This window comes from Rhinoraja longicauda, chromosome 8, assembly GCF_053455715.1.
Source record: "Rhinoraja longicauda isolate Sanriku21f chromosome 8, sRhiLon1.1, whole genome shotgun sequence".
Lineage (NCBI taxonomy): Eukaryota > Metazoa > Chordata > Chondrichthyes > Rajiformes > Arhynchobatidae > Rhinoraja > Rhinoraja longicauda.
The window spans coordinates 5,520,226-5,533,235 of NC_135960.1; the positions used below are offsets into that span (position 1 = coordinate 5,520,226).

General features: G+C 48.0%; 1 protein-coding gene across 2 annotated transcripts in view; it reads left to right on the forward strand.

Moving 5' to 3' along the window:
* The first annotated feature begins 2,805 nt into the window (after positions 1-2,805).
* The window catches only part of hspbap1 (hspb associated protein 1), a 118,092-nt gene continuing 107,887 nt past the window's right edge, over positions 2,806-13,010 (forward strand). The window contains exons 1-2 of one of the 2 annotated variants that reach the window (XM_078404377.1): positions 2,806-2,886; positions 8,903-9,082. In XM_078404377.1, coding sequence (XP_078260503.1) covers positions 2,838-2,886; positions 8,903-9,082 — 229 coding nt within the window. In that variant the 5' untranslated portion in view covers positions 2,806-2,837. Of the gene's footprint in view, positions 2,887-4,936; positions 4,972-8,902; positions 9,083-13,010 lie in introns of those variants that run through there. The other variant, XM_078404379.1, reaches the window with a different exon arrangement.

Here is a 13,010-nt window from a genome sequence, read left to right on the forward strand (position 1 = left end):
GTTCAAGGTGAAGGGGAAAAGATTTAATAGGTTTCCGCGAGGTAACTATTTTACACAAAGGGTCGTGGGTGTATGGAACGAGAGAATTACACAGATTCACAACTCTCTGGGTGAAAAAATGTTTCCTCATCTCAATCCTAAATGGCCTATCCCTTAGTCTTAAACTTGGTTCTGGACTCCCCCCAACATCGGGAAATTTTTTCCTGTATCTAGCCTGTCCAATCCTTTAAGAACTCCATCTTAAGAGTTTCATTGTTCTGTCCTGTCTGGGACATATGACAGTCACCATGGCTATCCCTCGAGGTCGAGGATGATGGTCTATGTTCTGATGTCTTAACGAAGGCGCCTGTGCGAGTGTTTGTTTAACGTGTACTTGATGTTGCACTCCAAGAAGCACACGGTCCTTCACAAATCGATCAACTAATTCCAATGGCAAGGGAACCAAGACGATTGGAGCTGATAGATTTGTTGCAGCCTTCATCCAACTTCACAGCCGTTGAGTTCAAGACAACTTTGACCGCCTGGTCCGCTGTTGAGGTTTTGTACGTTGGATCGTTCTTTGTCTGGACTCTCATCCTCGACCTTGCTGCCATGGGTGGCCCCACGAGAAGCTAGTGCTTCCGACGGCATCTCTCTCAGAATCGCTGGGGCACGCAGGCCTCTTCACCACGACAAGGTGAACGATCCGAAGAGGATATGACAGTAAAACAGTCTTGACAAATATTTATCTGGGTTCGAAAAACAATTCTATGGTTTTTCCAAGTGCCTGGGATTTCCGTGACGTCCCGTCCCCCGAGGGAGGCGGGGATGGGGACGCGGGGAGGCGCATGCGCGGGGATGGGGGAACCCCCCCCGGCTGCTCCTCCCCCTTTATCTTGGCGTCGGCGCATGCGTGGTGAGCTCCTTCCCTCCCTCCCGCCCAAAGATACTAGAGGAGCAAGATAGACCACTCGACTCTGAAAACCGTAGTATGTCATGGCGCCATTTTAGTAGGCAGAAACTTGCAGAAACATTTAAAAAGAAAAATAACAAAAATCCGTGAATTGATAGATGAGATATATTCTGCATTTTAATGGTATCATCACGCAAACTGTTCCCCCACAACACTGATTACACTGCGAGACGCATAGCGAATGGCGGGTTTTGATTACTAAAATGGCTACTTTGCGTACTACACTTCGGTGCTCTCGCACAGCTATTTGGACCACACTTCTTCCCACCCTGTCTCCTGCAAAACGTCTATCCCCTACTCCCAATTCCTCCATCTACGCCGCATCTGCGCCCGGGATGAGGTGTTTCACACTAGGGTGTCAGAGATGTCCTCATTCTTCAGGAAACAGGGCTTCCCCTCTTCCATTATAGATGAGGCTCTCACTAGGGTCACTTCTACATCCCGCAGCTCCGCTCTTGCTCCCCCTCCTCCCATTCGTAACAAGGACAGAATCCCCCTCGTTCTCACCTTCCACCCCACCAGCCAGCGGATCCAACAAATCATCCGCCAACATTTCCGTCACCTACAACGGGACCCCACCACTGGCCACATCTTCCCATCCCATACTGCCTTCAACCACTGAAGGTCACCTCACCTTCTGTCTCCTTTCTCTGTTCATTTATTTATTTACTTATTTATCTATTTATTCATTTCCCCTATGTTCTCAAAATCTCTGTAAAGCGTCTTTGAGTATATGAAAAGCGCTATATAAATAAAATGTATTATTATTATTATTATTATTATTATTATTATTATTATCCCCTCCCCTTTCTGTGTATCTGCAGAGACCGTTCCCTCTGTAACTCCCTGGTCCACTGGTCCCTTCCTACCCAAACCACCCCATCCCCGGGCACTTTCCCCTGCAACCACAGGAGATGCAACACCTGTCCCTTTACCTCCCCCCCTCGACTCCACCCAAGGACCCAAACAGTCTTTCCAGGTGAGACAGAGGTTCATCTGCACCTCCTCATCTATTGCATCCGCTGCTCTATATGTCAACTTCTTTACATCGGCGAAACCAAACGCAGGCTCGGCGATCGTTTCGCTCAACACCTTCGCTCAGTCCGCCTTAACCAACCTGATCTCCCGGTGGCTGAGCACTTCAACTTCCCCTCCCACTCCCAGTCTGACCTTTCTGTCATGGGCCTCCTCCAGTGCCATAGTGAGGCCCAGCGCAAATTGGAGGAACAGCACCTCATATTTCGTTTGGGCAGCTTGCAGCCCAGCGGTATTAACATCGACTTCTCCAACTTTAGATAGTTCCTCTGTCCCTCTCTTCCCCCAGTTCTCCCTCTATCTTCCTGTCTCCACCTATATCCTTCCTTTGCGGTGGGCCTCACTATGGCACTGGAGGAGGCCCATGACAGAAAGGTCAGACTGTGAGAGGGAGGGTCTGAAGAAGGGCCTCGACCCGAAACGTCACCTATTCATTCCTTCTCTCCTGAGATGCTGCCTGACCTGCTGAGTTACTCCAGCATTTTAGTGAATAAATACCTTCGATTTGTACCAGCATCTGCAGCTATTTTCTTACACTTCATTCAGTTGAGGCGATCTCAAAGAAGTGGTCGGTCTTGCTCCTCTAGTATCTTTGTTCCCGCCTCCTCTGGCGAGGAGCATGCGCAGTGTTGAGTCCCCACCCTCTCCCCTAGTGACGGCGCATGCGTAGTGTTGTCCCCGCCCCCTCCCTTTCCCCCCGTGACGGCGCAGGCGCAGTGTTGACTCCCCGCCCCCGCCCCTAGTGACGGCGCATGCGCAGTGTTGAGACTCCGCCCCCTCCCTAGTGACGGCGCAGGCGCAGTGCGGGTGCTGGCGCAAGTCGCGTCGCTGAGGGAAGGTGAGGCCCGTGATGGAGAGCTCGGCCCCCGACACCCACACCGGCATGGCACCGGCACCTGGTCTGTCCCTCCCCCCTCCCCTCCCCCTCCCCCCTCCCCTCCCCCTCCCCCCTCCCCTCCCCCCCCTCCCTCCCACCCACCCACAACACACACTCTCTGCCCCGCGCCCAGCCAACTCGCCTGCTGAGGATAAAACAGTGGCTGCGGGGCAAGGGGTGGGGAGGGGGGGAAGTTAATGGGGCAGGGGAGAGGGAGACTGGGGAGAAGGACGGGGTAATGGGGCAGAGGGGGAGAGGGTAATGGGGCAGGGGAGAGGGAGAACGGGGTAATAGGGCAGGGGAGGGGGAGACTGGGGAGAAGGACAGGGTAATGGGGCAGAGGAGGGGAAGGGTAATGGGGCAGGTGAGGGGGAGACTGGGGAGAAGGATGGGGTAATGGAGCAGAGGAGGGGAGGGGGAGACTGGGGAGAAGGACAGGGTAATGGGGCAGAGGAGGGGAAGGGTAATGGGGCAGGTGAGGGGGAGACTGGGGAGAAGGATGGGGTAATGGGGCAGAGGAGGGGAGGGGTAATGGGGCAGGTGAGGGTGGGGATAATGGAGCATGTGAGGGGAAGAGAGGGTAATGGGGCAGCTGAGAGGGAGAGAGTAATGGGGCAGGGGAGAGGGTAATGGGGCAGGGGAGAGGGTAATGGGGCAGGTGAGGGGGAGGGAGGGGGTGATGGGACAGGTGAGGGGGAGAGGGTAATGGGGCAGATACGAGAGAGAGTAATGGGGCAGGTGAGAAGGAGAGGGTAGTGGGGCAGGGTGAGGGAAAGGGTAATGGGGCAGATGACAGGGAGGTGAGGGTAATGGAGCAAGTGAGAGAGAGGGTAATGGAGCAGCTGAGGGGGAGAGGGTAATGGGGCAGATGAGAGGGTAATGGACCAGATGAGAGGGCAATGGAGCAGATGAGAGGGAGAAGAGGGTAATGGAGTAGGTGAGGGAGGAGGGGAGGATAATGGAGCAGGTGAGGGTAGAATGAGGAGAGGGGATGGGGGAGGGGAGGGAGGCAATAGGGATAGGGGGTGAAAGGGAAAGAGGGATTGGGCAGAGAGGAGGGGGGGCGATCGGAGAGGGAATGGCCAGAGGTAGGAGTAGGTGTGAGAAGGAATGGGCAGACGGAGGGAGAAGAGGGGGTGAGGAGATTGGGGGACAGAAAGAGACCCCTCAGGATATTATATGTCTGAATAAAGCGACTAGGTTTGTATACACTGGAATTTAGAAGGAGGAGAGGGGATCTTATCGAAACGTATAAGATTATTAAGGGGTTGGACACGTTAGAGGCAGGAAACATGTTCCCAGTGTTGGGGGAGTCCAGAACAAGGGGCCACAGTTTAAGAATAAGGGGTAGGCCATTTAGAACAGAGATGCACCTATTGTCTATCTGTCATTCTAATAAACTTCCAACAAACACAACTGTTTTGCCTCTCTCAATAGGCCTGCCATGTCATCTGAGGGCCAACCCCAATGTACCTTATTTGGACCGCTTACATTGTTACTCTATCTTTTTTGAGTAAAACGACCAACCCTGTGTACGGGATTCTACGTGTGGCCTCACCAACACCCTGTACAACTGTAACAACTGTTTTGAAAAGTGAAAAAAGCTTCCGACCCGAAACATCTTCTATTCCTTCTCTCCAGAGATGCTGCCAGACCCACTGAGTTACTCCAGCAATTTGTGTCTTTGGTGTAAACCAGCATTTGCTGTTTCTTCCTAGGTTCCCTGTTCTGTTCCATCCAATTTATATTAAACAAGCCATTTGCTTCACATCTACTTGTTGGACAAACCTGTTAACTTTGTGGTTGTAGCACAAAACACTTACATTCCTCAAAGCATTCACTTGCAATCTCTCCACACTTGGATAATAATCCGTCTTTGAGTTCCTCTTTCCAAAGTGCATGATCTCGCACCTCCACACTAAACTCCATTTGGCATTTTTTCCACCATCACTCAATCCATACCCCTTTGCAGAATCAAAATGTCCTCATCACAACCTGCCCTTTTATCTATTTTCATGCCACCAACAAACTTGGATCTCTTGCCTTTTATTCTCTAATCCAGGTATTTAATGGAAGTAGTAAACAAGTGAGGGGCAAGACTGATACAGTAGGTACTCTACTAGTTACATTTCTCCAGCCTGAAAATAACTGGATTTAAAAGAATCTGAGGGGTAACTTTTTCACACAAAGGGTGGTAGGTGTTTGGTCGAGCTGCAAGAAGAGGTAATTGAGGCAGGTACTATCACAATGTTGAAGAAACATTTAGACAGGTACATGGATAGGACAGGTTTAAAAGGATATGGACCAAATGCAGGCAGGTGGGACTAGTGTAGATGAGACGTGTTGGCCGATGTGGGCAAGTTGGGCCGAAGGACCTTATTCCATGCTATAAGACTGACTATGACCCATTTATTCAAGATCTTTGTTTTCTCTGACAGTTTTAGAAGTAGGCTTGTATACACTGGAATTTAGAAGTAGGCTTGTATACACTGGTATTTAGAAGGATGAGAGGGGATCTTATCGAAACGTATAAGATTATTAAGGGGTTGGACATGTTAGAGACAGGAAACATGTTCCCAATGTTGGGGGAGTCCAGAACAAGGGGCCACAGTTTAAGAATAAGGGGTAGGCCATTTAGAACTGAGATGAGGAAAAACTTTTTCAGTCAGAGAGTTGTGAATCTGTGGAATTCTCTGCCTCAGAAGGCAGTGGAGGCCAATTCTCTGAATGCATTCAAGAGAGAGCTAGATAGAGCTCTTAAGGATAGCTGAGTCAGGGGGAATGGGGACAAGGCAGGAACGGGGTACTGATTGAGAATGATCAGCCAATGATCACATTGAATGGCAGTGCTGGCTCGAAAGGCCGAATGGCCTCCTCCGGCACCTATTGTCTATTGTTTTCTATCCTTGCTAACACTCATCCTCCAATATGTTGGAGTATTAATCTATGCACCAGTGATTTTTTGTGCCACCTTCCCAAATGCATTTACAATGCAAATGACTTTACTTAAGACGAGAGATACAGCGCAGAAACAGGCCCTTCGGCTCACCGAGTCCACGCCGACCAGTGATCACCCCATACACTAGCACTATCCTACACACTAAGGACAGTTTATAATTATGCCAAAGCCAATTAACCTACAAACCTATATGTCTTTGGCTTGTTGGATGAAACCGGAGCACCCTGAGAAAACCCACGCAGTCAGACAGCACCCGTAGTCAGGATCAAACCCAGTCTCGGGCGCTGTGAGGCAGCAACTCTACCGCTGCCCTGCTGGGTTCTATCAATTCCCTGTAACATTGTCGAAGAATTCGAAGTAAATTTGTCAGTTGTGATTTACCTTTCATAAAACAATGACTTGATTTTATTATATTTAGCTTTCCTAAAATAATTTGTTCCAGATGCTCAGAGTTTTACCCAGAGAAGGGGAAAATCAAGACCCAGAGAAGTGGAATCAAGAACCAGAACCAAAAAATAGGTTTAAGGTGAAGGGGGGAAAAATATAATAGGAGTCTGAGGGGCAACTTTTCCACATATAGGGTGGTGGGTACATGGAGCAAGCTGCCAGAGGAGGTAGTAGAGGCAGGTACTATAACAACATTTAACAGGTACATGGATAGGGAAAGTTTAGAGGGATAGGGTGGCACCATGGTGCAGCAGTAGAGTTGTTGCCTCTCAGCGCTTGCAGCGCTGGAGACCCGGGTTTGATCCGATATACGTTCTCCCTGTGATTGCATGGGTTTTCTCCCACACTCCAAAGAGGTACAGGTTTGTAGGTTAATAGGCTTGGTACCAGGATAGTGACAATGTGCAAGGATGGCTGGTTGGTGCGGAATTGCTGGGCCGAAGGTCCTGTTTCTGCGCTGTATCTCTTAAAAAATGTGCCAAACCCAGACAGGTGGGACGAGTGTAGATGGGGCCTTCTGATCGGCATGGGCAAGTTGGGCCGAAGGGCCTGTTAACATGCTGTATAACTATGAATGGTTATTTCTCTTTGAAATTGACCAGCATCTTCCCAACAGTAAATGTTAAACGAACAGAGTTCACTTTTGTGCAACGGAGTAACGTTAGCTGTTTTACAATCTTTTGGTTCCCTCCAGGAATTTAACGTTTTGAAAGAAAATTAACCACTCAATCTTCTGCCTCTGCGGTTATTTCCTTTAGAAAATCCTTGCAATTTGTCGTCTTTTAGTCCTATGAGTTTCTCTTGTACTGTATCCCTTGTGATTGTTTATTTTTACAAGGTCCCCTTTGTTATTTGAAATTAGTCTATCTGTTACCTTAGCGATATTCATACTGCCCTCCGTAGTGAATACTAATGGCAATAATTGATCTAACAGATCTGCCATTTCTTTGTTTCTTGTTTTAATTTCCCCATGCCTTGTTCTCTGGAGGCCCCAGACTCAATCTAGCCACTTTGTTCCTGCCTGTAAATCTAAACAAGTCTTGCTGTTTGATTTGATATTACATGCAAGTTTTCTCTCAAAATCAATTTTCTCGCTTGCTAGTTTTTTAGTATTTCATAGAAACATAGAAAATAGGTGCAGGAGTAGGCCATGGCTGATCATCCAACTCAGTATCCCGTACCTGCCTTCTCTCCATACCCCCTGATCCCTTTAGCCACAAGGGCCACATCTAACTCCCTCTTAAATATAGCCAATGAACTGGCCTCAACTACCTTCTCTGTGTGAAAAAATACTTTCTCATCTCGGTCCTAAAAGACTTCCCCCTTATCCTTAAACTGTGACCCCTTGTTCTGGACTTCCCCAACATCGGGAACAATCTTCCTGCATCTAGCCTGTCCAACCCCTTAAGAATTTTGTAAGTTTCTATAAGATCCCCCCTCAATCTTCTAAATTCCAGCGACTGCCACATGCATCCAGAACACTTCCTAGCCCTCCCCCATAGCTCACAGCACCAGAGACCCCACTTCCGTCTTGACCTGTGGTGCTGTCTATGTGGAGTGCATACATTCTCCTTGTGACCGGGTGGGTTTCCTCCAGTATCCTCCCCACATCCCAAAGACGTGCGGATTTGTCGGTTAATTGGTCTCCTGTAAATTGCTCCGAGATTATTGCCGAAGGGCCCGTTTCCACACTGTAAAACTCCACGACTCAAAAACTCCACCTTCATTCATTCGAATTGCTCTTCTTTCAGCGTGATGTTCACTGTCAAACTGCATCTGGAATTAGATCATTTTGTAGTCATTATCTCCCAGGGAATCATTAACCACAAGATCTCTCATTGGGAGGAATTTAAAGAGAAATAGATAGTTTTTTGCAAGATGAGGGAATTAACGGGAAACTGGCACGGAAGAGGAGATGAGATCTGGGGCTGATCAGCTGTGATATTGAACGGTGGAAAAGGTTTGAGGGGCTCAGTGGCCTACTCCAGCTCCTATCCCCGGACATTATTGAGGATATAACTAAGAGCCCGAACCTGGTGACATTTTACTCTGAATAAAGTATGCATCGCCTCGTTAGAGAAAGAAGTAGTGATCCTCTAATCAATTATGTGCGTCTTTAATGTAGGAGAATGTGGCAAACGTCCCACAAGACGCCTCATAAAAGGATATTAAGATGGCTGATTAAAAGCTTGGTTAAGTAACGAGGTTCAAAGCAACATTTTAACAGAAGGGTGGGTGGGGTGGAGAAGTCAACGGATATTTTTAAGGCAGAGATTGAGAGATTGTTAATTGGTACGGGTGTCAGGAGTTGTAGGGAGAAGGCAGGTATGGTGTTGAGAGGGAAAGATAGATCAGCCATGATTGAATAGTGGGGTAGACTTGATGGGCCGAATGGCCTAATTCTGCTCTTATCACTTACAAAGTAAAGGAAGGAAATTTCATATCTTGAAAACCAAGGCAGCTGATGGCACAGCCACCAGTATAATTAAAATTAGAATTGACAGATTTGGAGGCATATTGACAAGTTTGAAACATGAGCACATTTTAAAAGGGGAAAAATATTTCAGAAGGGTATTTTTAAGAAATTGTGATGTGGGAAACTGAAACATTTTGTTTTTTCCCCCTCTTCCAGACAGCAAGCCATTTAAGCCAGAGGAGGTCAGGATTATCCTTGAATCATTGCAGCAGCCAGCGGTGTTTCTTAATATGGTTTGTGACTGGCCTGCACTGAGGTGGACTATAGAACATCTTTCACAAGTGCTTCATGGAAAAGAATTAACATTCAGGATGGGCAAAAGGAAGACCAATAAAGGTAAGTGTTAATCTGATTTATGTTAACTTCTGATCCGGCATTGTCACGGTTATAAAATTCCCATCCCCATTTTTGGACAGAGTCAGAGAGCTGTACAGCACGGCAACAGGCCCTTCGGGCCACTTTATCCATGCCAACCAAGTGAGCATATTGGGTTAGCCTGGATTAGGTCCATGGTCATAAGTGATAGGAGAAAAATTAGGCCATTTGGCCCATCAAGTCTACTCCGCCATTCAATCATGGCTGATCTATCTCTCCCTCCTAACTCCATTATAGACAATAGACAATAGGTGCAGGAGTAGGCCATTCGGCCCTTCAAGCCAGCACCACCATTCAATGTGATCATGGCTGATCATTCTCAATCAGTATCCCGTTCCTGCCTTCTCCCCATATCCCCTGACTCCGCTATCCTTAAGAGCTCTATCTAGCTCTCTCTTGAACGCATTCAGAGAATTGGCCCCCACTGCCTTCTGAAGAGAAACAAAAAATAGAGTACAGAATATAGTGCTATAACGTTACAGGGTTACAACTATAGGGAAAGTGAAGATAGAAAAAAAAAGTGCAAGGTCCATAATGGGGTTGGTTGGGAGATCGGACTACACCTTAACTTGTGGGAGAACCGTTCGGTAGTCTGATAACAGCGGGGAAGAAGCTGTTCCTGAATGGTGGAGGCTCTTTGAACCTTTTGTATTTTCCGCCCAGCAGAGGAGGGAATGACCGGGGTATAAATGTCCTTGATTGTGTTGGCTGCTTTCCAAAGGCAGCTGTAGATCTACTTCTTCTTGCGTATGGCGTGCACAGCCTAAAGTTGCAGGTCAAGGGTAGACATCCAGGCCAGGGCAGCATCAGTTGCTGGGTGGATGGCCTTGATGCCACCAGGGAAAAGCCTCACTGAGCAGTCGTTCACGATGTGTGGGATGATCTGGTCTGGATCTCCGCAGTTGCAAGCAGGGCTGTCTGCCATCCCCTACTTGTGCAGGTGATGAGCTGTTCTTGCATGGAGGGTACGGATCTTGTTTAGGGTTAGCCATTGGTGTAGATGAAGTCGATGGTTGATGGGAGTGCAGAGGGAGTAGGGGGAGGGTGGAATGTGTGATGAACTGGGCATGTCCCAAACGCTCTGCTATTTATTGGGGAAGGGTTATTTCCAAATCAAGCTGTGATGCATCTCGATCAGAAGAAGTTGGTAAGAATGGTAGAAGTTAGTAAGAGTTGTTGGAGCAGGCCCAACTTCCTTAGTCTTCTGGGAAGTAGAGGCCTTGGTTTGCTTTCTTGATTAAGATAGTTAGGAAGACATACATGATGCTTGTTTCCAATAGCAGGGCATAAAATGCCAGAACTGGGAGATTATGTTACAACTATATTTCACATCAGTTAGGCCAGAAGCCAAGTAAAGTGTGCAGTTCCAGTTGACACACAAAAGGAACATTGGAGGAAAGTGCTAAGGAGATTCACCTCGGCTGTGAGAAGAGACTGGATAGATGAAGTATTTTTGCTTTAGAGTGGAGAAGGCAAAGGAGAAATGTGATCCCTGTGCACAAAATCATGAGCGGCATAGATACGGTGGACGGTGAGAAACCTTCCATCTTAACAAAAGGCATCTGTATCCAGAAGGCATAGGTTGAAAGTAAGTGCTCGGAGATTTAAAAGGGACGTGAGGAATTTTTCACCTGGAAAACATTGAAATCTGGAATGAGCTGTCTGAGACACGGAGTCTCACAACATTTAAGACGTATTTAGGCATGTGGTGAAGTGCCACCGTACCGAAGGGTACAAGTATTTCATGTGTCATGAGATGTCAGAGGCACTGAGGGATACAAGCGGGGTGCTGGACAACTGGGATCACTAGGGTGACACAGTGGCGCAGTGGTAGAGTTGCTGCCTTACAGCGCCAGAGATCCGGGTTCGATCCAGACTCTGGGTGCTCTCTGTACGAAGTTTTACGTTCTCCCTGTGACCATGTGAGCTTTCTCTGGGAACTCCAGTTTCCTCCCTCATTCCAAAGATGTGCAGGTTTTGTAGGTTAATTGGCTTCTGTAAATTGTCCCTAGTGTGTAGGATGCAAAACTGGGAAGACATAGAACTGGTCGTTGGTCAGCATGGACTTGGTGGGCCGAAGGGCCTGTTTCCATGCTGCATCTCTAAATATAAAATCCACTAATAGCCTGTGTGGACACAGTCGGCTAAAGGGCCTACTTCGATTTTGTGTGAGTCAATTACTTTGAAGAGTAAATTCTATGCAGTAATTTTGAAATATCGTCCTTGTCTTTTATCTTTGCAAAGCTTTGACTTATTTCTGCCGGATCATAGAAACATAGAAAATAGGTGCAGGAGGAGGCCATTCGGCCCTTCGAGCCAGCACCGCCATTCATTGTGATCATGGCTGATCGTCCCCAATCAATACCCCCTCCTGCCTGCCTTCTCCACAGTAGCTTCCCTCCATCTTTTCAAAATAAATTACTGATGGGCGATTAATGTCTTGTCAGCAAATCTGATGACATTTAAAATAAAATCAATATCTGCATCTTGTTCAGAGTTTGTTTGATAATGCTGTCGTGAAGCATTTTGGGACATTGCATGACGTTCAAGGAACTCAATGAGTACATGTTCGCAGGATAAACTTTGCTTTGATGGTCGTATGCTGAAGTTACATGTCCTACATTAAACAAGTACAGGTCCACCACTGATTTTCCGGCAACTGGTGGTCCGGCACCTCCTTTAATCCGGACATGATTACGAGAGCGCACTTGAAGTCGTCGTCCCCTAGGAAACCCCCCCCCCCCCCCCCTGAAAATATGATGCGGCCGATCTCAAACTCATCAGGACTTCTGCGCCAATCGGTGGGTTGAATTTGCTACCTGTAGTAATTCTCTGCCACAGAGGGCAGTGGAGGCCAAGTTACTGGATGAACATAAGAGAGAGTTAGATAGAGCTGTGGGGGCTCTGGAACTCCCAACACCGTCGGATCCGGCAGGTCCGTTCCCATAGCCGACTTCCACGGCTGACTTTGCGGGCCGGTCAGTATCTCAGCCCCCCTGCGGCCTAGGCAGACCGTTCCGGTACCGTTGGACTCCTCTTGGAGGCCATGCTCTCCGTTGGTACGGCAAAACGGATAATCCAAAAAGGCTCTGGAACCAAGGGTGCCGGGAAATCAGTGGTGGGCCTGGTTTTGGGAACAGCTCCATCCAAGGCCGCAAGAAATTGCAGAGAATTGTGGACACACCACAGACCATCACACAAAGCAACCTCCCTTCCATTGACTCCATTTATGCCTCACGCTGCCTCAGCAAGGCCAGCAGCATATTGCTTATCAATAATGCAATTCTTTTGGAAACCTGATCATAAGGTCATAAGGAATAGAAATAGAATTAGGCCATTCGGCCCATCAAGTCTACTCAGACATTCAATCACAGCTGATCTATCTCTCTCTCCTAACCCAATTCTCCTGGGTTATTTTAACCCAAAACACCATTGTCAAGTTTGCAAACGACACAACGGTGATCGGGCTGATCACCAATGGTGATGAAACACACTACTGAGCGGAGGTGCAGAACCTGGCGGACTGGTGCTACGATAACAACCTGTCCCTAAACACCACCAAGACCAAGGAGCTGATCATCAACTTCCGTAGATCACACAACGGGGAATACGCTCCGATCTTTATCAACGGGGACAGTGTGGAGAGAGTGTCCAGCTTCAAGTTTCTGGGCACTCACATTTCGGAGGATCTCACATGGTCCACTAACACTGCTGCGCTGGTCAAGAAGGTACAGCAACGACTGTTCTACCTGAGAACACTGAAAAAGTCTGGTCTACCCCAACAGCTGCTGACGACCTTCTACCGCTGCACCATAGAGAGCATCCTAACATATGGCATCCCTGTGTGGTATCTCAGCTGCACGGAGGCAGATAGGAGAGCTCTTCAGTG